The following is a 26,993-nucleotide window of genomic DNA, read 5'->3' as shown; positions in this document are numbered from 1 at the left end:
GCACTTAGAAAATATTCGCCAAGTTGGCTGTGAGCTCCAGGCGGAGACCGACATTTTTCGTCATCCGGGTTCGACCCGGGAACCGGCGTTGGGCAGAAGCCGTAGCCACGCAGAGCCGGTGGCACTTAGAAAATATTCGCCAAGTTGGTGGGGACTTCCAGGCGAAGACCGACATTTTTCATCATCCGGGTTCGACCCGGGAACCGGCGTAGGACGGACGCCGTAGCCGCGCAGAGCCGGTGGCACTTAGAAACTTTTCGCCAAGTTGGCTGTGAGCTCCAGGCGGAGACCGACATTTTTCGGCATTCGCGGCCGGCTGCGGGGCCGGCTGCGGAACCGGCGCGGGTCGGACGCACAAGCCCGGCAGAGCCGTAGGCACTTAGAAAATATTCGCCAAGTTGGCTGTGAGGTCCAGGCGGAGACCGACATTTTTCGTCATCCAGGTTCGACCCGGGAACCGCCGTTGGGCAGAAGCCATAGCCACGCAGAGCCGGTGGAACTTAGAAAATATTCGCCAAGTTGGTGGGGACTTCCAGGCGAAGACCGACATTTTTCATCATCCGGGTTCGACCCGGGAACCGGCGTTGGACGGACGCCGTAGCCACGCAGAGCCGGTGGCACTTAGAAACTTTTCGCCAAGTTGGCTGTGAGCTCCAGGCGGAGACCGACATTTTTCGGCATTCGGGGCCGGCTGCGGAACCGGCGCGCGTCAGACGCACAAGCCCGGCAGAGCCGTGGGCACTTAGAAAATATTCGCCAAGTTGGCTGTGAGCTCCAGGCGGAGACCGACATTTTTCGTCATCCGGGTTCGACCCGGGAACCGGCGTTGGGCAGAAGCCGTAGCCACGCAGAGCCGGTGGCACTTAGAAAATATTCGCCAAGTTGGTGGGGACTTCCAGGCGAAGACCGACATTTTTCATCATCCAGGTTCGACCCGGGAACCGGCGTTGGACGGACGCCGTAGCCACGCAGAGCCGGTGGCACTTAGAAACTTTTCGTCAAGTTGGCTGTGAGCTCCAGGCGGAGACCGTTCGTTTTCGTCATTCGAGGCCGGCTGCAGAACCGGCGCGGGTCGGACGCACAAGCCCGGCAGAGCCGTGGGCACTTAGAAAATATTCGCCAAGTTGGTGGGAACTTCCAGGCGAAGACCGACATTTTTCATCATCTGGGTTCGACCCGGGAACCGGCGTTGGACGGACGCCGTAGCCACGCAGAGCTGGTGGCACTTAGAAACTTTTCGCCAAGTTGGCTGTGAACTCAAGGCGGAGACCGACATTTTTCGTCATTCGAGGCCGGCTGCAGAACCGGCGCAGGTCGGACGCACAAGCCCGGCAGAGCCGTGGGCACTTAGAAAATATTCGCCAAGTTGGTGGGGACTTCCAGTCGAAGACCGACATTTTTCATCATCCAGGTTCGACCCGGGAACCGGCGTTGGACGGACGCCGTAGCCATGCAGAGACGGTGGCACTTAGAAAATAATCGCCAAGTTGGCTGTGAGCTCCAGGCGGAGACCGACATTTTTCGTCATCCGGGTTTGACCTGGGAACCGGCGTTGGGCAGACGCCGTAGCCACGCAGAGCCGGTGGCACTTAGAAACTTTTCGCCAAGTTGGCTGTGAGCTCCAGGCCTGTGTTTAAGGAGGCGGCCGTCCTCCACTTGGTCTGTGTTTAGGGCGAAACTTGGTCTGTGTTTAAGGAGCCGGCCCTCACCCTCCTTCCTTGGATGGACAAAGTTCGCAGTTGACACTTGGTCATTTTTCGGCCTGTGTTTAAGGAGGCGGCCGTCCTCCACCTTGTCTGTGTTTAGAGCGAAACTTGGTCTGTGTTTAAGGAGCCGGCCCTCACGCTCTTTCCTTGGATGGACAAAGTTCGCAGTTGACACTCTGTCATTTTTCGGCCCGTGTTTAAGGAGGCGGGCGTTACGCTCCATCCTTGGATGGACAAAGTTTGCAGTTGACACTTGGTCATTTTTCGGCCTGTGTTTAAGGAGGCGGCCGTCCTCCACTTCCTTGCATGCACCACATTCGCAAACTATCATTTCGTTTCTTCGCAGAGGTCTTCGCGCACCGGGAACGCACGCTCGCGCGGCGGCCGCGCCGCCTGATTGCGACCCGCAGTGGGAAGGAACCGTCCGCCCGACGTCAGCAAGCCGAGGCCGATGGGGGCCCTACCAAGACGAGTCATGAGTGCCAGTCGGTCAGTTAAGTGAGGGGGTACTCGGAGGCCTGCCGGGAGCAGACGGGCGACCGGGGATGGGGGGCGTACGCGGGCGGGCGCCGGGAGAAGACGGCCCGTCCGGGGCGAAACTCGGCCTGTGTTTAAGGAGCCGGCCCTCACGCTCCTTCCTTGGATGGACAACATTCGCAGTTGACACTTGGTCATTTTTCGGCCCGTGTTTAAGGAGGCGGCCGTCACGCTCCAACCTTGGATGTACAACATTTGCAGTTGACACTTGGTCATTTTTCGGCCCGTGTTTAAGGAGGCGGCCGTCACGCTCCATCCTTGGATGCACCCCATTTGCAGTTGACACTTGGTCATTTTTTCAGCCCGTGTTTAAGGAGGCGGTCGTCACGCTCCATCCTTGGATGTATAACATTCGCAGTTGACACTTTGTCATTTTTCGGCCTGTGTTTAAGGAGGCGGCCGTCCTCCATGGAGCTTTCCTTGGATGCGGAGCGTTCGCTCTCGGCCTGTGTTTAAGGAGGCGGCCGTCCTCCACAGAGCTTTTCTTGGATGCGGAGCATTCGCTCTCGGCCTGTGTTTAAGGAGGCGGCCGTCCTCCACGGAGCTTTCCTTGGATGTGGAGCATTCGCTCTCGGCCTGTGTTTAAGGAGGCGGCCGTCCTCCACTTCCTTGGAGGCACCACATTCGCAGGTGACACTTTGTCATTTTTTCGCAGAGGTGGCATTTTGTTATTTTTTCGGAGAGGCAACACTTTGCCATTTTTACCGAGAGGTGACACTGTCATTTTTTCGAGATGTGGCACTTTGTCATTTTTTCGAGATGTGGCACTTTGTCATTTTTTCAAAAGGTGACAGTGGTTTTTTCAAGAGGTGACAGTCATTTTTTCGAGAGGTGGCACTTAGTCACTTTTTCGCCAAAGTGACACTTTGCCAATTTTTCGAAGTGCCCACCTCCAGCGCGTGCCACGGCGCTTTCCAGGTCGCTATCAAACATTCAGGCTGTCGTGGACGGGGTTTTCACCGCCGTAGAGGAGACCAGCCCCATCTCCTCCATACTCGTTCTGGTGGTGTTTTGGAAAACGGGGGGAAATTCGATGAGTACACTGACTAGTGGGACCATTTTATTGTACTCTGGCGCACCTTAAGACCAAAAAATGTACTGCACCCCATCCCCTGGTATCTCGAGTAGAACTTAGAAAAATTGGGAGAGAGGCTGATTTTGCGCTATTTGAGGTTGACCGCCGAACCGGCGTTGGGCGGACGCCATAGCCACGCAGAGCCGGTGGCACTTAGAAAATATTCGCCGAGTTGGCGGGGACCTCCAGGCGGAGACCGTTATTTTTTGTCATTCGAGGCCGGCTGCAGAACCGGCGCTGGGCGGACGCCTTAGCCACGCAGAGCCGGTGGCACTTAGAAAATATTCGCCGAGTTGGCTGGGAGCTCCGGGCGGAGACAGACATTTTTCGTCATCCGGGTTCGACCCGGGAACCGGCGTTGGGCAGACGCCATAGCCACGCAGGGCCGGTGGCACTTAGAAAATATTCGCCGAGTTGGCGGGGACCTCCAGGCGGAGACCGTTATTTTTTGTCATTCGAGGTCGGCTGCAGAACCGGCGCTGGGCGGACGCCCTAGCCACGCAGAGCCGTTGGCACTTAGAAAATATTCGCCCAGTTGGCTGGGCGCTCCGGGCGGAAACCGACATTTTTCGTCATCCGGGTTCGACCCGGGAACCGGCGTTGGGCGGACGCCATAGCCACGCAGAGCCGGTGGCACTTAGAAAATATTCGCCGTGTTGGCTGGGAGCTCCGGGCGGAGACAGAGTTTTCGTCATCCGGGTTCGACCCGGGAACTGGCATTGGGCGGACGCCATAGCCACGCAGAGCCGGTGGCACTTAGAAAATATTCGCCAAAAGTTTGTCATGACCTCCAGACGGAGACCGGCAGTTTTCGCCATTCGGGGCCGACAGGGGAACCAGCGCGGAGCGGACACATTTGCTCGGAAGAGCCGGTGGCACTTAGAAAATATTATGTGTCTCGTGAGCTCCAGGGGCAGACCGACATGTTTCGTCATGCGTGGCCGACAGGGGAACCAGCGCGGAAAGGACTTTTGTTGCGCTGGCATGGCTGTGAGGGGTCCGCCCCCATACTCGTTCTGATTGTGTTTTGGAAAACAGGGGTAAAGTTAATGAGTACACTAACTATGGGGACCAACACATTGTACTCTGGCGCACCTAAAGACCAAAGTTGGTACTGCACCCCTGTGACTGGTGGCCGAGTTGGCTGGGAGCTCCGGGCGGAGACCGACATTTTTCGTCATCCGGGTTCGACCCGGGAACCGGCGTTGGGCGGACGCCATAGCCACGCAGAGCCGGTGGCACTTAGAAAATATTCGCCGAGTTGGCGGGGACCTCCAGGCGGAGACCGTTATTTTTCGTCATTCGAGGCCGGCTGCAGAACCGGCGCTGGTCGGACGCCGAAGCTCGGCAGGGCCGGTGGCACTTAGAGACCTATTCTGAATTACACCTAACACAACTTTAGATCTATTGAATGAATAAATGAATGAAGTCGTTTAAATAATGATTTTGGTTAAATACTAGGTATATACAGAAATACTACAGCACAAAATGGGCAGAGTTTACTTATGTGAAAAGGAGTGGGAAGAGGATTTATTGAATTTATTTAATCTATTTTAATTCCCAGGAAAATTTGGATTTGCTCTAAATCCTGATTTAACCAAAGGATGGTGCCAAATTTTCACATACGTCTTAATAGAACATATTAAACACTTAGTTAAGTTGATAGAAGTTGTTAATAAGAGCGAGTGGAGTAACATGAAACCTTGTTTGAAAAGGAGTGGGAAGACCTATTTAATTTATTTAATGGGAAAAAGTAAGACTTATTTAGCTTATTTAATCTATTTTTATTCCCAGGCAAAATTGGATGTGCTGCAATTCAAAATTTCACCACATGATGGTGCCAAATCTTGACTATAGTTCTGATAGGACGTACTAAACGCTTAGTTAAATTGATAGAAGTTGGTCATATGAGCGAGTGGAGTAACGAGATCTATTCTGAATTACACATAGCGCACACAACTTTGGATCTTTTGAATGAGACCTGAGGACGTATTAAACGCTTAGTTAAATTGATAGAAGTTGATAAGAGCGAGTAGAGTAACACGAGATATGTTCTGAATTACACATAGGTACACACAACTTTGGATCTTTTGAATGGATGAATATTTGATAATGATAATTTAAATTATGACGTATAAATACTAGGTATAAACAGAAAATCTACTACACAAAATAGACAGAGTTTACTTGTTTGAAAAGGAGTGGGAAAAATACTTATTTAATTTATTTTGACATGAGATTTGTTGTGAATTACACAACACAACTTTGGATCGTTTGAATAAATAAATGAATGAGTAAAGTCATTTAAATTTTGATTTTGTATAAATACTAGGCATAGGCGCAAAAACTACTACACAAAAAGGGCAGGCTTTACTTGTTTGAAAAGGAATGGGAAGACGACCTACTTAATTTATTTAATGGGAACAAGTAAGACTTATTTAATTTATTTCATCTATTTTTGTTCTCAGGCAAATTTGGATTTGCTACCATTCCATATTAATGAGAAGGACACTAGGAGTTAATTGCAAGTTGCAATACTGTTGGTGGATCAAACACGGCTGTCTGCAGCCAGTGGAAGTTTTAATAGGAGGTGTTTAACATAAATAGAGGAAGAAAGGGGTACTCACTTGAGAAATCTTCGCCAATGTCCAACCATTGTGGCTCCTGGTGAATGATGCGAGCCTCCAACTGATTTGTATTTTTATTCTTCTTACAGTGGAAAACACAGCCAACAAACACCGTGGAATGTAAAGGAATAAAATAGAAGATTAGCATTTAGCCTGACCCAACATTCACAGATACAACTACGTTTCAGCTAGGGTTAGCTACACAGCTACACATTGCTATTGCTATGTGAACGCTAGCTACATCGACAAGTTTAGTCAAACTACAAAAAAGTAAATCTCTTTAAACACAATGAGTCGTATTTACCGTGTACGCTCTAGACGTTCCAGTTATAAGCAGAAAATAAAGATATTTCGGGCATTAGTGGCAGGCAGCAGACGCCGAATTCGACGTAACCCACCCCCCCCCTACCGCGCGCCCACGGATTTGAATCTAGGCGGAAGTTCCGCCTAGTGACGTAATTTCCGCGGCACGTGACTGGGGACGTAATATTATCTAAAAGGGTAAATTAGAGTTAAATAAAGTTCTTTTTTAAACAACGCAATCATTTACAGCCGTTGACCAGGAAAATTTGTCAAAATTTGGGCATTTGTGGCTGGCAGCAGACGCCGAATTCGACGTCTCGCGATGACGTCACCCAGCCCCACCTTTTTCTCCAAATGAACCCAAAATGGTACCGTTCGTTTGTGCTTTGTTTGTGCTGGTTTGTGCAGCAAAAATTTTCGTTTGTGCTGCTTGTTTTTTTTAGTTATTACACATTTAATTTATAGCGATGATGTCACCGTATGTCGTCGCGAATGTCAATCTCTTTGAATGCTCCCGATGCAAGACGAATACAAGGTAAATATGTTCTTAGCCTTTTTTTTTCTTTTTAGCTTACAGAAAACTTTCACTGCGGGAAATGGCTTTTAGTGATTTTAGTGTTATCGTGCTCATTGATTAATTTTCTTGTTATCAATAAGCCTATATGATAATTTATTTCAATTACATCTGACGTGAAAAAGGTTCACCGCAACCTAAATTACCTGGTGAGTCTATGTCTGTTCCAAAACATTAATTAATGCAACAATTAATACATGTATGTGAAGTTGATGACAGCGAGAAAAATAAACTTGAAAACGTGAAAAAATAACTTTATTTTTCAAAGGGAACCTTATCAACACTTTTTTTTTCAACAAATCAAACAATGCATCACTGCACTGTGTAGAACACAGCATGTGGGAAGATCTTAGTATTTACTGATGCTGCTTTCACTCCACTTCCCAGGTCATTATAGATCTCCCAGGCATATGCAGTCCTCCTGCAGTATGCCACATAATGCCCAAGAGAATCCTGGGTCGGTCCTGGTTCAAAGCCAATGACTGCTCTCAAAGTAAAAGTATTTTCTTTTAGCTCCAGACTGGAGGGAAATTCAAGTAAGGTAACTTCCTTGCAACTGCTACCAAGGTCAGTGTCAAACCACACAGACTCTCCCAGTTTGTAGCTGTGAGTAACATTACCTGAACACACAACCTTGTCTGTACTGTTGTCCTGTGTTTTGAATGAAGACGGACACTGGGAAGGATTTTCAATTGGCCTGAGGCAGAGAGAGTCCGAAAGGCTGAGTTCCTTTTCAGCAGCAGTCTGAAGATGAGCCATGCCGCAGGTCTGCAGGACAGCAATGTTTACACAAACAAGTGAAACTTGCCTTATTACTTGTTGGCCTAATTTGCAGTACTGTGAGGAGCATTGTCTTATCAAATAAACACTTGGGATATTCCTCATTGCGCTCTCAATTACAGTGGAGACGTGGCATTGTGCATCAGTTTGGAGAGCACCAGAGGTCAGGAGGACAGGTTTGAATATTTCTCCCAGCAGTTCTGCCCTCAGTGAGTATACCTGTGGGTTCACACCCTGTGTTGTGATGGTTTTCACCAGGTGGAGGAATTGGTTCCCACGTTCATAGTTCAGAACAGTCTTTTCAAATATAGAACTTTCACAGAAAGAACAGCATAAGCATTGACAGACAGCATCAAATGCACAAGTATTGAGCACAGACACTTTTGATGTGCGAAGTTTAACAGGCTGTTGATGGTTCCCGTTTTTCAACAATGGTACCTTGACTTTTTTCCAGCCCACTTGTGTATCAATATGCAGCCATTCAGGACAAGGAGAGAGATATGAAGTTGTCTTTCTTTTTTTCGGTGGGACCGCTAAACCTCTCCAGTTTTCAACTGCATTGTCATCCATTGGAAGACTGTGAGTAGATGCATCTGGCTCCCCTCCAGTATGAGATTTTTTTTCCCTTTTGTTTACTACTTCAGTTTGAGAAGTAGTGCAGACATTGTCAGGCTCTTTGACAGTCGTGGCATCACACGCATCTTTTTCACTTTTTTGTTTTGCACAGCAAATCCGCATGTTTCACTCAATGAAGGAAAGATGACGAGCAACAAACCGGTCCACACGAATGGGTAGGCTTTCATGCTTGAAAAGGCCTTTTTTTATGTTTTTGAACTCTGCTTCAACAGCCGCGGAACTTGCAGTGATGCTGGTGCTTTTAAAGAGAGAGACCATTATTGCTGTCCAGAGTGGCAAGTAACTTCCAAGTCTTGTTATGTGGGGAATGATCTCAGGGAGGAAGTGGATGTTGTCCCGATCCCCATCAGCCATGGCAAGTGACCTGCTCTCCTCACATATTTCTGTCACCCACTGTCGGACATTAGTCTGGATGTGCTGATTTAATGCATCACCTGGTTCTTGTCCCTCAACGTCCTCATTCTCGACAAATTCTTCTGCAATTTGCGCTCTCAAGTATTTCTTGGACTTTTCTGATGGGATAGGGGCTCCAGAATTGTCATTACCCTCTGTCTCACTCAGTGCCACAATGGTGATAGTACGAAGAAGTTCTTTTGCATGTTGCAAACATTGTGACTTAAGAAGCTGTGCTATTGACCTGACAAAGAAATCCTTAGCACGAGGTATTTTGTTTTTCAGGCAGTCCCATCGGCAGATCATCTTAATACAGTGTGCTACATCTACCCTGACAAAACATGGGGGTAGATGTCCAGGTTGATTCCCACATGAAATGGTAAAGCACTCATTGATGTAGCTCTTCAGGTCAGGATGAGGGGTAAAAGCTTTGACGAGAGCTCCAAGAATCGCCAGAGAAAAGTCACTCACTGCTTCTTTAGGAACAGATGCACCTGCATGGATCCACTCCTTCAGCCACTGTGTGATAGCATTAACATCATGCTTCTCTGACAGCATCTGCACAACTGGGACACTGGAACTGGTATGCCCTGTCATAACACCCTGATACAGCGGACTTTGACTTTGATGTGGCCAGACGTGCCATTCGGTCTCATCAGTTTTTTAACTATTGAGCCAGTTGCATCAACACATAATATTGGGTGAGATTTCTTTAAGCTCTTGTACACATGCATTTGTGTTTGACTCCAATGGTGACAGAAAAACTTGTCAAGTCCAATGTCTTTGATGCTGTCACTGTGAGGTGAACTATATTTCAACATCTGCAATGAGAAAATTGGATTTTTGTCACCTAATGCCAAATCATTTTTCTCTTGCTTTGCCTTGCGCAGGGTGGCCAAATTTGGCAGGTGGCTTGGCTCAGAGTCTCCGAAGTCCATCAGTTTATTTGCCTGTGATGCTCGCCATACATGTGGTTCAATCCTGCCCTCACAAAGTTCCTTGGCTACCTGCTCACGCAACTGTCCAGATAGAAACCGCTTTGAGCTACCAGTGTGAAGGGAGTCATTACGGTTCTTAATGAAACAGTTCAATATTATTGGGCTGTTAATTTCTGGCTCTCCGCCACAATTAATGTTGAGAAGGCCATGACACTCCTTGCAGTATCCTCTGATTTCAATATAATTATTTGAGACCGATGGATAGACCTTGGCTCTTTTAAAAACAAATGTGCAAGGAATTTTGACTGTTTTCCAGATGTGTTCATTTATGATGTGGGTCTAGGTGCCAGGCTTGAAAATGGTATAGTTTCTTTTTTTGGGTTCGACGGTTCTTATCTTTGTATTCAGCCTTTTTCGGAATAAATTCCATCCACTTGTCAAAAGGAATATGAAGCTGAAATGGCAGTTCAGGACCTGATTCCGAGCTTGCTTCACTGCTAGTTTCAGGATCAGGTTCATCATGACTGAATCCCAGAGCTGACCAGATATTGTGTCGGTTTGTTTTTACAAAGGTGTACAGAGCCTTTGCAGACATCTTTTCCAACTGGTCACTCAGATCTGTCCACACAGTAGCGCTTGGAGTGGCTATGTTGGCATTTTCAAATATGGCCTCTTGATGAGCAGAGAACTGTAACAATTAAATCATTGTCTACTGCTGGTTGTTTTGGCATCTAGTTGAAGGACAAATAAATATAATCAGGATTCATTGCTTGAATAATTAAAATTACACATGCGCGTTAATTATAATTGCTATGCATGGATGGAAAAATGATATAAAGGGAAATTTATTTTGACATCAAAAATAAAGGGAAATGTGCTTTCAGCGGTTTGCAAACATATTTTTTAAGGTTGTGTGAAACATAATCATATCAATATAATATCTAGTGTTGGAGTGCTTGTGTGGATTGGTGGGGGGTGAGGAATGTGCAGGCACACTGCATGAACTTGTTTTCTGCGAAGTGTAGCAAAACAGGCCCAGACGAGGAGTACCGGACGATAACACCTCAAGGTCGGTGAGGAACGAGAACAAAGAACAACACCACGTCCAGGTGGTCGGGCTTCGAGAGGAAAATCCCCAACTCCTGACCACAGTGATGACACCTCGACGGGGAGGAGATGACCATCGACCAATCATCACACAATATTTTGCATGCTTTAATATTCATATTGTGTTTCTTTAAAACTGGGCAACCCGGAAGAATGTGTCGTCTTTTGGTGGTCACAAAAACGCACGAGTTTTAGTGTGAGGGACCCGGGACCCAGGCCTGTATTAGTGCGCTTTGTTAGGAATAAACAATTGGTCAATTTGGTCTGATTGATCTACTGGTCTTCTCTTTGACAGAACGAACTCGCAAAATTGTTAGGTGCGCCAGTGTGTGGATTGGGACATAGAAACTTGTGTTAAGTGTTGATCGCAATTTGGAGTCAGATCAATAGCTAAAATCCGTATCCTAACAATTTCTTGGTGACCCCGACGTGATGTCAAGAGAAGGGTAATTGACAACTCGTGGTATGTATCCAGGACACCGGACAGCGTCTGGGACGCTGTCTCTCGGTCGGCGAACCGTTTGGAATAAAGTGCACAACGTTGAGCTGGTACAACGTCTCCTCAACCCTGAGCGCTCGTCACTGATAAGGTAAGCAGAATACCTGTTACTATAAGTCGAAATTCTGCAAATTGAAAGAGGAAATTTAAGAGGAGACTGTTGTTCAGATCAAATAAAGTGTGCAAGAGATACATATGGCGAATAAGTTTGGAATTTACGTGTGTGACGTGTACGGTAAAGTCAGGGATTTACGCGTATTACGAATAGGTCCGGGACCTAGCTTAGTCGTGGCGGACAAGGGTACGTTGACGAGCGTATTCAAATAGCCAGGTTTTTTTGAGATCCTGGGAGAAGTGAAGCCTCCCGAAAACATCCGGTGGTAACAGTTCCTTCTGTGAGAGATCAGACCGCTAAAATATCCAAAATGAATCAAATTGGGGTGTGTGTGTGTGTGTGTGTGTGTGTGTGTGTGTGTGTGTGTGTGTGTGTGTGTGTGTGTGTGTGTGTGTGTGTGTGTGTGTGTGTGTGTGTGTGTGTGTGTGTGTGTGTGTGTGTGTGTGTGTGTGTGTGATGAGAGGAGTGCGTGTGCTGAGAGGAATGAATGGAGTGAGATAGTGTGTGTGATGAGAGGTGTGTGTGCGCTGAGAGGAATGAATGGAGTGAGATTGAAAGAATGTATGCAATGTGGTAGCGCAAATTGTGAGTGGCATTGACAGAAAGAAAGTGGCAAAGGAGCGTGTGAGACACCGAAAAGTCTTTGCGAAATTGGAAGCTGACAAATTGTTTCAGGGTTTTTCAACAATTTGGGACATGGAACGTCTCTCACGGCAATTGCAGCAAAAAGAGAGTCAGGTGCTGAAAGGAAAGCTCTCCTTAGAAGACGAGCAGAAAGGGGCCGGCTGGCGTAAGCGCAAGGTGCTCGAGAAGCACATTCGGGAGAGAGAGGAAGAGCGACGCTCTTTGCACAATATGGCAACAGCTGCAACAGCTTTGTTTGCCACTCAGAAGAAACTGCCCGTAGAAAGTGTTGTTAATGTGAGAAAAGCGGAGGAGGTAGAGAAAGCGGTGAAAATAGATAAGAAAGGAGTTGAATACAAGGGCATTTATCCATCTTTGCATGATGTAACACCCCCGAGTGCCCCCACACTCGGAGTGACTGCTGTTGGACCGCCGCCATACGGCGACCCCGGAGTGATGGCTCCAGTGGTGACGTTGGGTGGCCGACTGGTAGTGGATGTCGAAGGCGAAGGCGAAAGGGCGGATCAAAGTATTGTACAACTGATTGAACAAGCAGTAAATAGAGAGAGGCGACGGATCAGGGAGGAGGAAACGTCCCGCGTGGACACTTCCACCCCCGCTCCGAGCCCTCAAACGTCCAACATAACGAAAGGAGTAGGTGGGCATAGACAAGGGCAGAGAACGAGGAGCTAAAGAAGAAAGTTGATCAAGTTGATGAGCAGCGTAGACAGGAAACGCAGATGTTAAAATGGGTAACGGAGAAAATAAGACAAGACGCGAAGAGCGAGTGGAGACAAAAAGAGCATTCACAGCGGGACGGCAGCGGAGGTGAGGAGGAAGATGATGTTGTGATGCAACAGCTCAGTGGCCTAGTAGTAGAGTGTCCGCCCTGAGACTGGAAGGTTGTGGGTTCAAACCCCGGCCGGGTCATACCAAAGACTATAAAAATGGAACCCATTGCCTCCCTGCTTGGCACTCAGCATTAAGGGTTGGAATTGGGGGGTTACATCACCAAAATGATTCCCGAGCGCGGCGCCGCTGCTGCTCACTGCTCCCCTCTCCCCCAGGGGATGGATCAAAATCACATGGGGATGGGTTAAATGCAGAGGACAGAGCCCTTTGAGACTGCTTGTGATTTAGGGCTATATAAACTTGACTTGATTGATTGATTGATGCAACAGAGGAAAATGTTGGAGTACGCGAATCTGAATGGTAGAAAAAAGGGCGGGCAGGGAGAGAGACAGACACGGAGAGAATATAATTTGCGGAGTGGTCATGAACAGATGATACAAGCAGAGGTGCAGAAAAATGAGTTGATGTGTCCGCTGGTGACCACAGCGGACGGTCAGCGTTACGAGCCCATGGTGCTCCGTGATGTGACTGCGATGATGGAAAAGATGCCCCCACTACACAGAAGAGGCAAGGTGTGGCTGAACAAGTTTTTGGCTCTAATGAGTGGACAGAGTTGTACACTTGGTGACATGCGACAGATGTTGGCAGGAGCATGCTACCTAGTGCAATTGCAGGCGATTGAGGAAGCAGCAGGCACAGCGAGACTGGGGAGGGAGGTGCCCTTGCCACAAGTAGCAGCGCCCCTGTTTGAAAACATTAAAATGACTTTCCCACAACCCACCGATCTGGCCCCCACTATGTTTCCTTATGATGTGAAAATGTCACCTGCCCAACATTATGTAACGTGTGGAGAGTTGGATTGAAACCACAGGTCGCCATCCGGCTCTCACGCACGAGGCAGAGGTGCTCTTCCGGACGGCGCTGGTGGATGGACTTCCGCCAGATGTGAAGAAGCAGCTAATGTCAGACCCTGACATTCTGGTTTGTGCCGAGGAACGATTTAAACGTCATCTTTTGCATCACTGCAGAATGTTCACTGAGTCACAAGCTAAAGTTGATAACGAGACAGACGCATTATTCAAACAGTTGTTGAAATTACAGTTGGCAAAAATGCATGGTGAAGCTAAACAGTCTAAATCACAGAAAAAGGAAATGCAAATGTCACAGGCTCCTCAGGTGGTGGGGCGCGGAAGGGGCCAGTTCCGGGGCGGATACAGAGGCCGGGGAGGGAGTGCACCTGCTTACCCGGGGAGGGCAACATACAAAAACCATTCGCCCAACGCATGCTTCATCTGCGGCGAAACCGATCACTGGGCAAGAGAATGCCCGCAGTATCGACCGCACGGAGCTGCCCGCCCAGCCGGAGGCCCGCCACGTCAACCCGAGGCGCCGATGCAACAAGCAGGAACAGCTCCCTCTGGTGGACGGCCCTGGCAACAGCCACAAGCACACGGAGGTCAGTACTATCAACATGATGATCTCTGGTGTGGACAATTCGAATAGGGATGCCCGGGGAGCCAGAGAAGCAGCGGCCCGGCGGAGCCAGTGCTTCATGTGACAGTGGAGGGAAAACCTGTGCAGATGCTGGTGGACACAGGAGCAACGTATTCATCAATAAACACTGCCCTTCCTGTATCCTCACTGTCGAAGAAAACAACAACTTTAGTCGGCTTCTCGGGAAAACCACAAACTCTGCCTTTTACCAAACCACTTGAAACTGTGATCACCCGGACGGGGTGTAGACTGTGGCACAAATACATCCATTCCACAGACACTCCGATCAATTTGATGGGGAAGGACTTGTTGTCAGCCGTTGAAGCCAGAATTCTGTGTGGGCCAGAGGGAGTGATTATTCAATTTCCAGATGGCGTCAGCATCCAGTGCTCACAACAAATACAACAACATGGTCAGTGGCTGATGGCGCTCCTACCGACAGAAGCAGAAACTGCAACCATCTACTGGGCCAGGCTGGAGCCAGAGACCCCTGCTGGTGGTGGTGTGTTCTCGACCTACCTACTGTGGAAACCCTAGATCTGCTCACTGACGCCATACCACCCACCTGTTGATCCTTTGCATTGCACTCTATATTATGACCGAAAAAGTGATGATGTATATCGGGATTTGTTTGAAGAAGTTGAAGGGCACATGTGGGATTTAACTTCATCATGCATTTTGATTGGTAAAGAGGGAGTTGCAGCTGCAACTGAACTGACACATGAACAAATGCAGTGGTTCAAAATGACAGAAAAAGGGGTGCCACACATTTCCCTAGCTCTTGCCCCAGGACACGAGGCCAGACAATTGGGTTCAATGGTCAAGCGGTTGTTGCAACAGACCGATTGGCGGGAAACTCACATTCCTAATTTATACTGGTCTAGGTCTCAGCATGCATACCAAATTAAACAACCCATGTCAGATACAGGATTGCTGGAGATGACGATAGTGTCCCGCACACACGGTAGGGAATTAACTGACCATGAGGACGCTGAAGTAATGCTGGCGGCCTTGCCCGACACACTTTGGTCCCAGGGTCCATTTGATGTCGGATTTTGTCACTCGGTGGCCCCTATTGATCTCCAAATGGATGAGACGCAGCTTATCAAACGGCCTCAATATCGTTGGCCAGAAGAAGCGGACCAAGGCATGGAAGACACTCTGTGTGGCCTCTGGGACGCAGGGGTGTTGGAAGTGTCGTGTTCCGAATGGAACACCCCGCTGAGGCCAGTGCGGAAAGCAGATGGGAGAACATGGCGCATGGCACATGATCTGAGAGCAGTAAAGGATGTCACTATCACTCCTGTTCTTCCTGTGCCGGACCCGCACCGGATCCTAGCGTCATTGAATCCTGCCTACCAGTGGTTCACAGTGATTGATTTGGCCAATGCTTTCTTTTGTCTTCCGCTTTCCCCCTCAGTGCGGCACGTGTTCGCATTCACCTACAATGGGATAAAATTGCAATACACTCGCATGCCGCAGGGATTCAAAAACTCGCCAGGTTTGTTCAATCAGGTTCTCAAGGGACTCCTCGAACCATGCCAAATGCCGGATAAAACTTTGTTGTTGCAGTATGTTGACGATTTGTTGATTGCAGCGAAGGATGAGCAGGCGTGTCTTGCAGGAACAAATCAAGTGTTGTTGTGGTTAGGAGAGAAAGGATTCAAGGTGTCAAGGAAGAAACTGCAATGCTGTCGCCAACAGGTCACTAGTGGCCTCGCCATGTCGCCTGAGCATAGAAACTCCATCCTCCGCCATCCACGTCCCACCACTGTGCAGGAGATGCTATCATTCCTGGGGTTGTGCGGCTATAGCAGACACTACATACCCTGCTTTGCCGACAAAACCGGTGTCCTCCGAACCCTGATCCGTGAACAGGGAGCCAGGAATGTCAAGGCTTGCCTGGTTTGGCCACCGGAGGCTGCCGAGGTCTTTGTATCACTGGTGCAGGAGCTGGCCTCTGCTGCGGCTTTGGCCACTCCTGATTACACTCTGCCCTTCCATTTAGATGTCTCCATTTCAGGAAAAGTTGTGGTGATCGAGGTGATCATTGATTTCACCGACATGAATACAAGAGTGAATGGTAAACGCTTTTTGCTTGTGTTGGTTGAAGCTTACTCAGTCTGGCCTGAGGCATATCCGTGCTCGAAAGAAGATTCTGCTGCTGTGATCAAGGCTTTGATCACCCATTGCATCCCCACAATTGGTTTTCCGGCCCTGATCCGCTCTGACAATGGTACACACTTTAACAACAAAGCCTTGGCCAAGGTGGAATCAATTTTGGGTTTGAAGCATCGATTTGGCTGTGTCTACCATCCTCAGAGCCAGGGCAAAGTTGAACGAATGAACCGGACGTTGAAGGAAAAAACTGGCCAAAATTATTGCTCAAATGAGAATGAATTGGCTCCAAGCGATTCCGCTTGCCTTGTTGTCTGTGCGGCAATCTGTTAACAGGCACCCTGGATTTGCATCGTTTGAATTGATGACAGGTCGTCTAATGCCGGGACCAGCGACAACGCTCGTCCCGCCGGAGGATGTTACGGTACCCAATTTGTCTCATGCAGCATACTGGTCCTATTTGTCTGCTTTGGTGTCCAGTGTTTCTGCACAGATTGGAGAGAAAACCGCTGCAGCTGTGGCGGAGGAAGGCGTGTCGGTGGATAAACAGCTCACACCGTACGTGTACGTCCGAGTCGTCTCCAGAAAGTGGACGGAGCCCAGGTGGAAGGGCCCCTTTCGTGTCTTGGCCAGGACGTCTCACGCGGCCCAGCTCGACTTCAAAGGACGCCGGTGGTATCACTACTCACACCTACGTCCGGCTCCAGAGTTTGTTCTGTCAGGATGAAGGTATTCCTGTTTGGCCGTGTCCCGGAACCGGCCAAGAGGGGGGAGACAGAAAGAGAAGGAGCAGCAATACGGAAAAGTAAAGGGGAGGGCTCGAAAGGTTTTTCGGATTTTTCAGAATTAATTTTAGTAGTGGTATTTTTATTAAGTTGTCTTTTTGTGTGGACAATTGGACGACAATTAAAGAGACCATCCAGCAGAAAAAGTCCCAGATTCAAATTTCACCCACCTATAGACAATATTGATGCAGAGGAAAAGTAGTTTATGAAGCTGAGGTGAACACAACAGAAGAGCTCTCACGAGAGGAAACGTAAGTCACGTTGTTTAATAGGACAGAGACAAACCAAACGTTACAGGACAAATTGGGAAAGTACCAGAGATGGGTGTGGAGGAAGCAAATTGAACAGGTAAAGGAAGTATTGGATTTAGCCCCACCAGACAGAAAAGGGACATGTATTCACCAATGTAAAGAGGATGGACAGTTTGTAGTTGCTTCATGTCATGGACAAAAGAAGTTAACATATGGAGAAATGTGGTTGTTTTATTTTATTTATGGTTTTTCAATACTTAGGGAATGAGTTTGGTTTGTCCTCGGTTGAGAGGGCATTGGAGAGTCACGGCATACAATTATTCACAAAAAAAGAAAGCCCGTTTTTGACAATCATGTGACTCAACAAAATATGACATGTTTAAAGTTAAAGGGAACTGGCATAAGTATTGGGACAATAGATTCCACATGGTGCAAATTCAATTTGTCACTGACTGTAACCTCCCCTCTCTCTCGTGCAGACATCTGGTTGTGGTGTGGTGATGACAAATTATATGATCGCTTGCCAAAGAATGCATCAGGTATCTGTGCCCTTGTGTCTTTGATAATGTGTTCTGATTAATGTTTTGTTTGCGTATTACTGAACCAGGCAAAATGCACCTGTTTTGATCCCTCTCGACAGGCGGCCATTTTGCCGCATGCTGTCGACTGGCTTAGCTTCAGAAAAGTAGTGAGGCGCGATTGGTTGTAATCTGAGACCTAAAATTGTGGGCTTGACTACCTCTTGAAATATAATTTAGGGCCTGGACATACAAACACTCATTTGGGAGAAGTTAGCTGTCTCTCCATAAGCATAAATGGTCATTTCAAACGTTATGGCTGACTGACCGACCGCCCGACCGACCGACCGACCGACCGACCGACTGACTGACTGTCTGACTGTCTGACTGACTACCTGACTGACTGACTGACTGACTGTCTGACTGACTACCTGACTGACTGACTGACTGACTGACTGACTGACTGACTGACTGGACGACACCTACCCACCCACTCCCACACCTTCACCCAGGGCCGGATTATGGGGGTTCTGTGCCCCGGGGCTAGGAAGGCTCATGATAAGACTCTGAATTGGCCCAGGGGCCCTCTGACTACTGTCCCCCCTGTTCCAATTCATACCACCCCTCTCTCATGGTTTTCTACAGATATGCCTTATCACAGTGTAAGTAGTCATAAGCTCCCTCTGACATCGCAATCGGCATCTGCATCGCTTTGGGCCTCCATGGGCCCCCGGCCCGTTTGTAATATGGCCCCAACTGCATCACTACTTTAAGAGCAGCACAGTAAAAGTCATATTTTTCCCTCCCGCTCTGTGTTATGGAGTCAAAGCGGTGTGAGATAATGCCAGATTTAGCATTCAGACATCAAGTGCCCTCATTCTCATTTGCGCTATGATCTGGCTGTCTGCTATTAGCGCGCTTGCTCCATTTTGCTGCTCTTATTTGTCTATTTATTGTTTATTTATTTGGGTTATTTGCTTATTACTTATTCGTTGCACTTGTATGTTCGTTTTTACTCTTTGTGCTATTTGATGTGAGTGTTGTGTACTGTGTCTAATCACCGTGGGACGGTGGGAAACGTAATTTCGATCTCTTTGTGTGCCTTGGCATGTGGAGAAATTGACAATAAAGTGGACTTTGACTTTTCTGTGGGAGTAGAAAGTCAACAAAGAAGTTGGTACAGAGCTGCGACCTGCTGGACCTTGATTGAAAGCACACCAAGTGGGTGAGACCAGACTGTTTTTTGGCTGTGAAGATGCATTATTTTTAACAATGGAAAAGTACTTCACTCCCCTCCCTGAAGGACATTTACACCTCCCATCTCACCCGCAAGGTGACCACGATTGTGTGTGATGTGAGTCACCCCGCTCACACTTTGTTTGATCTACTGCCCTCTGGGAAGAGGTACAGAAGCCTGCGCTCCCGCACCACCAGACTCACCAACAGCTTCTTACTCCAGGCTGTAGGATCCTGAAGTCTCTCCCCTCTCCACCCTCGGCTGCATAACGTCCTGGCCTGCCTTTTGGGCGACAAAAAGTGAACGCGCCTGTAGGTGCAGTATGATTGATACAGTTCATAGTAAATTTTAGTTCATTGTAGGAAATGTATATAATCTCAATGGTGGTTTGATCATTTAATTGCTTTTAAAAACAAGGTAATTGAAGGTATGATTCTTGCTATTATCATTATTTGCAAAAACATTCATGATTCATTGTTTGGTGGCATAAGTTCAGTGACTGCGCCTGTATCTAGTGCAGTGGTTCTTAACCTTGTCACTCAATCACTCAAAAACATCACTTAAGACAACGAAATGGGTTATCCTAAAGTTTGGACAATTTTATTTAAGAGTTTTTGAAAGTAGGATGCTTCTGTAATACACATTCCTTATGCTGAGATAGGATGTGCAAACCAAGTTAAGAAACACTGTTCTGTAGTAGACTTTTCCTCAATATGGTCTTAAAGTGCCATTGCCACGGCAACTAGACAAATAGGATTCTCAAGTTAGGACTTTTCTGTAATACGCCTCCTGCATTACATCAAGGATATATACTCAGATGATATGCTGCAACTAGATATACTAACTGAATAAATTACAATAATTAATTCATTCATATTGCTTGTGCTCACGAGGGTCGCGGCATTTTGTTTTATAAGAGCATTTTTTTTTTTTTTTTGCATGACACCTTGACGCAACACGTATGAAACGTACGACTACTACAATCGATTACAAGGGGTCAAAAGAGGTGACGTCATATTCTCGTCGGGGGCCGACCCAACAATTTTAATCACCCTTTTGGGCTTTTCGTTCTGCCTTAAGGACGAACGAATACTCAGCACGGCAACTTCAAAACACCTACTACGTCAGTTTTTCATTTGACTGACGACTAATTGTTACTGCGGGTCTAGTATCTAGTAAGCGAACTTTCAAACAAACTACCGACATTGTAACGAGACGTGGCCCTTTGAGGACGCAAGACGAAACCGCCATCACATGACTACATGACGTCATAAGCAGGCATCCGTGAGTGACCTTCTGTGCGACCGCCACAACGTGTTTGTCTCTCGTAGCGAAGAGGAACCACATAGACGGCAGTTTCATTCAACGAATTATAAACTACTGGCAAGTACAACACAACACATTTAAATTTGATGCGCTGAAGGTATGTTAACAATTATATTTAAAACCGTGGGGAGTGAACGCAAACTGCCCCAGTGACGTTAGGGCACATTTTAATATATTTTTTTTCTCAGTGGTTTAATGTTATCTTATGCTCCTGTAAACACACTTAGAGTTTTTTATTCGGGTGGACAATTTTTAAGTGTGGTGAGTTGTTTAGATTGTGTCCTAACTCCTTCAAGCATCCTTGAGAGCTGGTTGGGGTTGACTTGAGGTCACCGTGAAACTGATCTTGTGGTATCATTCACGTTTTGGACGAAAACAAAAAACACTACAAGGTATTGGAATACAATGTCAAGTCTTGGACTGAAAGTATTTGAAATATTCGGCCTGCCATGTTAACGATCATCCTTGAGAGCCAACCGCCGTGCTCGGCAGCCAGCCATCTTTTTTGTTTTCGTCGCTTTTTATTTACCCTACAAAACTAAAAACAAAATGCGAGGTAGACCTCACCCCCGGTAGTGGTTCACAGATTAAAAATTACGTCAAAAGTATTCATTCCGCCCCACAACGACCAGGAGGCTAATGCTGAGTAGCATAGCAGCTAACGCCGGTCAAGTAGGGGCTAAAGCTAAGCTAACGGACTTGACACTTTTGGGCCTCAACAACCTTGAGTTGGAAGTCCCATTTTGACGAGTCGGGTGGTCACCTAACTCGTAGATTGGAAACATGTAAAAGGAGAATGCGTAGTGGTGGTTGCACTGGTTTTACCTTCGACGTCCTTCATCCAGTACTGCAGAGGACAGACGAGGAAGGAAGGATAGCATGTCATTGATCAAACCCATTCATTCATGTGCTCTTCATCCTCAGTTTACAACCTTGCGGACAATAAAGGTGTGCACCCTTTTGGCTTGTATTAACTCCTTAGGAAGCCCTGGGGTTGGGGGTGTCACTCTATGTTTGCCATATTGGACAAATGTGCAATACTGAAAGGATCTCAAAACCTCTGACACGCCTGAGCTCAGTGGCAGCGTGCACTTTCTTTGCGCCTTTTTCTGTCTATAGCCTTCATGCAGCAGAATGTGGTGAATGTCCTCTTGTCCGTTCCGTCTCATTCCAGCTGACTATGGGCGACGTGGCCAAAGGCAAGAACACGTTTGTGAAGAAGTGTGCGCAGTGCCACACTGTTGAGGAGGGTGGCAAGCACAAGGTTGGGCCCAACCTGTGGGGTCTCTTTGGCCGCAAGACGGGCCAGGCGCCGGGGTTCTCGTACACAGACGCCAATAAGAGCAAAGGTTGGTCCTTCTGTGCTGAATTGACAACTTTTATGCAATAGGTCTACTGTCAACTTTTATTAAATGAATAAAAAGTTAGATTAAAATCAATTACACAATCTTCCCTACCTTTTAGTTGCATTTGATGTGGCTTCTTACAGATGTAAAAAGTGACACCACTTCCCGTGTGTCGCTGTCTTCAAAGACGTTAGGGAAGCTGGCTATTTGTGTTGAAAATGGCCTACTTGATGACATGATACCCAATTTCAATTTGTATCAGGAATCGTGTGGGGCGAGGACACCTTGATGGTGTACCTGGAGAACCCCAAGAAATACATCCCGGGCACCAAGATGATCTTCGCCGGCATCAAGAAGAAGGGGGAGCGCCAGGACCTTATTGCTTACCTCAAATCGGCGACATCATGAAGGCCGCGACTTTCTGTTTTATCCTATGCTCTTGATTCACACGCATAAAAAAAAAAAGAATTGTTGAGTCATTTGTACAGATGCTGATGAGAAGGGAGAGAGACGCTTGTGTGATTTCTCATTGGCACTCGTACATGTGGCCAACGCCTTATGTGGAAATATACATTTCAAAAGATTGAGATCATTTGGTCATCACCATCATTGCTGTAAAGTCAACACTTGGTTTTAGATTTCCAAAAATGTCCCGTTAGCGTCTAAAATGCAGCCCCTCTTCTTTGCCAAGGTCGCAAATCATTCAAAGTTAGGTGCGCCGAAACACAGAATAAAAAAAAAAACGTGCGCACGCAGAAGGAAAGATACTGGTTTGTTATTTTTACCTGGTTTCACAGGACCGAAAGAGTCTTTTAACTTATTTTACTGCCACTTTACTGTATGTCAAATGTTGACCAGGGGCTGTATGTACATTTATGATTATGTTCTCAAGGATTATCTATTAAACAAAAAACTTCGTCTGATCAAGACTTGCCTCGTGTCTCTTTTTAGTTAGGCGAGACTGTTGATTGATGAAGCCAGTGTCATTTGTATTTCTTTTTCACGGTGTCCCTGGCGATATGCACTGCTTACTGACATGTCTGTGAACATAGGGAATAGCCAAAAAGTGACTTTTTCTGCTATATTTAGCAAATGTTGTGACCCATCTGCAAAAAGACTCCAGTGGTGCCCATTTACATGTTGCACGCCAAGGAAGTTAGCGAGGTAAAGTTTGTGATTATAAGTTGCAGATGAATTTGCCAAAGTCGCTATTATAAAATGTTTACAACAGTCGATGATCATGTTAATGCTGAAAAAAACGCTTGAGGGGCCCTTGGCGGCGAGGCATTAGCAAGTGTATCCACTCATTTTTTCGGGGCTTCCACCGTTATTCACACAAATGCTTTTTTGCATTGTTTCACTACCTGAGCTAATAGTGATTTATTTTTCTTTTGGGGGAAAAAATATTTCATTTAGAATTTTCGCCATTTGCAGTTGGTTGGGCTCATGTATGTATGTACATTAGAAAATGTTGATTTGAATCATCCATTTTCTGAACCGCTTTGTCCCCACGGGGGTCGCAGGCGTGCTGGAGCCTATCCCAGCCGTCATCGGGCAGTAGGCGGGGGACACCCTGAACCGGTTGCCAGCCAATCGCAGGGCACAGAGAGACGAACAACCATTCGCTCTCATACTTAGGGACAATTTAGAGTCTTCAATCGGCCTACCAAGCATGTTTTGGGGATGTGGGAGGAAACCGGCGTGCCCGGAGAAAACCCACGCGGACCCGAGGAGAACATGTAAACTCCACACAGGGAGGGCCGGTGGACTCGAACCCACACCCTCCTAACTGTGAGGCGGACTTGCTACCCAGCGCGCCACGAGTCGGCCCCCCTGACTGTTATATAATGCAAATATTTAAGTGTTGCTTGGCATCGGATTCACTTCACGGACATTTAAGGCAGGTTCATAGACATTTATGCCGAGGTTCCATTCCAGAATAAACGTAATTTACAAATTTTAATTTGTTTCCATTTCTCTCATATCAGAAACAAAGCCTGGCATTTGAACAGGGGTGAGTAGACTTTTTATAGGCACCGTTGACATGGGCTTTTTGTTCTTTTTCACGCTCTTGGTCTTAATCTGCCCTTTGTGTGCCCTGCTTGATGGTAAGCAAAGACCAAACAAGCTATTTAATTTCCTTTCACCACTTTTGTGGCCCAAGTGAGTCTGTCGCCACGGTGACCAATTTGCACATGCAAACGTTCCAACGGTCAGACAACTTCTTTTCTTCTTTTCACATCTTTTGACTTGTGAAGGCCAAGTTAATTTCTGCTACTTTTAGTTTGAATTATTGTGTTGTTGTTTATCAACGTTGACCAGATCTGTTTTATAATATCTCAATTTATATTTATTTTAGAATTCAAATAATATATTCAGGTGTTTTGACGGGATTCTTTTTTTTTTTTATATTTCTTGAAATTAATTTACATCAAGGCAATTTGACCAAATTGCTTTTTTAAAATGCATTTTTGGTTTTATATAAAAAAAAAACACTACTTAACTATTCAATGTCATGTTTTCTTTCTTTCAAAACCATTTTTGAATTTCATTTGAAAGTGTAATAAAAAAAATTTTTTGACTGAATCTGTTAGTTACATCATACATTGTTTTTGACTGGACTGTATTTGACATTTTTCTCAATTTTATTTTCCTTTTATATAATTCTCTTAAAAACTATGTTTTCCCTCAACATTTCTTGTCAGAACATTTGCTTTTATTTAAATTTAGAAGAAATCAAAAGTATTTTTATCTACTCACCATGTGATTATGAAGCCCTCATGTTTGCAGGGTTTGATGTTAAGTGAACTCCGAACAACAACAACAATTGTTAGCGTAAGCAGAGTCAGAAAGAGTTCAGGGGTGTTCTGATGCTGCTTAAAAGAAAAAATGTTCCAAAGATGTGTGACGCCAATTAGCAGGCAGGAGTTGCATTCCTCGTAAAGATGACTGAGAGAAACATGCGATCGAGTGCTTCTTCCCCCAGTGGATGGAAACGTGTCAAATTTGTCAGTGGGTTGATGTAGGAAGGGCCACTGAACATTGTTACCATTGTGACACCTTTCATGAAATGCTAATTGTGGCAACAAGTCAGGAGACAATTCATTGGGTACATCTACCATCTATGTCAAAAGGTCTAACATTACAAATGTAATTTTTTATTGTCACTTTCTTTGAACAATATTGTAAGTCTATGACTGTTACTTTCATAAGGCCTTGTATCCATCCTGCTTTTCGTGGTCCACAACCCAACCACTGAGAGGGTGCTCATTCGTGCCCTCTGAAAATCCAGCAAAATGGTAAAAGTTAGCTTGATGGAGCTAGCGACATACTCTCCTCAACCTCGTAAATTAAAATTTTCTTTCATAGACTTTTTTTCTCATAGAAGCCTTTACGTTCCGTTTCAACCACCACACTACCTTCTTCAGACCTCTTTTTACTGATTTTGAGAAGCATAAAATGTGTTGAAATGTTACCAGCAGCGCCTGGACACAGACATGACCTGGTTATGTGTAGTCATTTCATGATAGCCATCTCCAAATGTATTCCATTTGCAAAATGAGTGACCCCAAGACACTATTTGAGGCCTTTGAAAAGCTACATCATCACAAACTTGCACAAAGCTAACATCTTCAGTGCTTTGTAAACGTGCCGCCTATTGACTGATCCCCATAGCCCTCACCCTCTCTGGCCCATATTGATCAGTGCAGCATTCATCGTCATGGTAACCTCAGGCATCATGATGATGATGATGCAGGGGAAAGAGGGAAGGCAGAAACCAAAAAAGAGCAGCCAATCAGACGATAGCAAACTTTGCTGAGTCACACCGAAGACTTCCCTCTCCTCTATTGTCAGATGGACAGAACACAAGCTTGCCGGCCATTTTTGTAGTTCTCCTCAGGACAGGCTGCTTTTATTTATCAGTGTGTTTCTCATGCACGTTGTCTCCTGTACTCATGCTGAAACTACTTTCACTCTCAATCTTCTCTTAACTCTACTATGATTAATATGGAATCAATACTCACCTGGCAGCCATTTTAATGGTTCTCCACACAAACGTCGCCTGGATGATTTGAACTGTTAAATAACATCAGTGAGTTTTAGATGTTCTCAATATTTTGCCTGAGTAGCTTTAAATGTCAATTTGGTTTTCCATCATCTACGTACAATTCTGATTCTGAAGATACACGTACGTTTCTGACTACTGATGTAAGAATCTCTTGGTAGCCATTTTTGTAGTTTTCTCTACTCTGCCCCACAAATGAGCCCGTTTTAGTACAGGGTTCACTGGTTGCCTCTGCTTCAGCTGCAAACACACATTTATAAGCATTTCTACTGAGGCAAGAATTAGCTGGTGGCCATTTCTGTAGTTTTCTTCACTTCCAATGCTCTCCTTTCAAAAGCACATTAAGAACATAACTAGAATTGTGTTTTTTCACCTTTGTAATATTGCTAAGATTTGCCTGGTCCTCTCGACCGATGATGCGGAAACTATTATACACGAGTTTATTACGTTGCTCCTGGACTACTGTAACACATTATTCTTTGTTCTTCCTAAATCCAGTATCAAAAGACAGTTAGTACAAAATACTGCTGCAAGGCCGCTCTCACAGACAAGAAAATTTGATCACATTACCCCAATACAGTAATCCCTCATTTATCGCGGGTAATTGGTTCCAAAAACCACCCGCGCTAATTGAAATCCGCGAAGTACGGTCATCAACAAGAAGTACTGGGCAGGCAAACGACTTAGCGGAAAGATGCTAATTCGCGATCGTGCTAACACGCGAAAACGGACTTCTAAAGGAATGTAAACGAACACTTAGAGCAATACTACATTGTCCTAAAGGTTAGACACATGTCTCCTCAACTTAGAAGTTTTATTTTGACTTTTAAATTGTTTTTTAATTTGGAAAAGAAATCCGCGACTTAGTGAAGCTGTGATAAACAAAATGCAAAGTAGCGAGGGATCACTGTATTAGCCAACTTACATTGGCTCCCAGTCCATTTAAGATGTGACTTCAAGGTTCTTCTATTAACCTATAAATCATTGCATGGCTTGGCCCCCTCATATCTCGGTGACCTATGTCCTTATGTTCTGTCTCGTAAACTCCGCTCGCAAAACGCTAGTCTTTTAGTGACCCCGAAGGCC

At 46.2% G+C, this 26,993-nt stretch overlaps 1 protein-coding gene across 32 annotated transcripts; it reads left to right on the top strand.

The window, feature by feature from the left end:
- Nucleotides 1-6,604: 6,604 nt before the first annotated feature.
- LOC147038906 (cytochrome c) lies at nucleotides 6,605-22,768 on the top strand. 32 transcript variants are annotated; one of them, XR_015063583.1, is made up of 12 exons: nucleotides 6,605-6,783; nucleotides 7,210-7,389; nucleotides 7,491-7,588; nucleotides 7,725-7,811; nucleotides 8,057-8,181; nucleotides 8,330-8,597; nucleotides 8,921-9,332; nucleotides 9,522-17,953; nucleotides 19,049-19,153; nucleotides 19,236-19,286; nucleotides 19,392-19,480; nucleotides 21,670-21,683. XR_015063583.1 is itself a non-coding variant. In XM_085904875.1 (11 exons), exons 10-11 carry the CDS (start codon nucleotides 21,676-21,678, stop codon nucleotides 22,247-22,249), a joined length of 315 nt encoding a protein of 104 aa, XP_085761001.1. In that variant the 5' UTR covers nucleotides 6,622-6,783; nucleotides 7,210-7,389; nucleotides 7,491-7,588; nucleotides 7,725-7,811; nucleotides 8,057-8,181; nucleotides 8,330-8,597; nucleotides 8,921-9,332; nucleotides 9,522-17,953; nucleotides 19,049-19,480; nucleotides 21,670-21,675; the 3' UTR covers nucleotides 22,250-22,768. The 32 variants fall into 32 exon arrangements, 9 of the variants coding, with proteins under 9 accessions (XP_085761001.1, XP_085761002.1, XP_085761004.1 ...); XR_015063586.1 differs by having other exon boundaries at nucleotides 19,049-19,157; XR_015063581.1 differs by having other exon boundaries at nucleotides 9,522-17,053; nucleotides 17,894-17,953; nucleotides 19,091-19,153; nucleotides 19,266-19,480; nucleotides 21,670-21,681.
- The last annotated feature ends 4,225 nt before the right edge of the window (nucleotides 22,769-26,993 follow it).

This window comes from Syngnathus leptorhynchus, unplaced genomic scaffold, assembly GCF_054491065.1.
Source record: "Syngnathus leptorhynchus isolate UIUO unplaced genomic scaffold, UIUO_Slep HiC_scaffold_27, whole genome shotgun sequence".
Lineage (NCBI taxonomy): Eukaryota > Metazoa > Chordata > Actinopteri > Syngnathiformes > Syngnathidae > Syngnathus > Syngnathus leptorhynchus.
The sequence above is the reverse complement of the archived record's forward strand: the minus strand, read 5'-3'. Positions and strand labels throughout refer to the sequence as shown.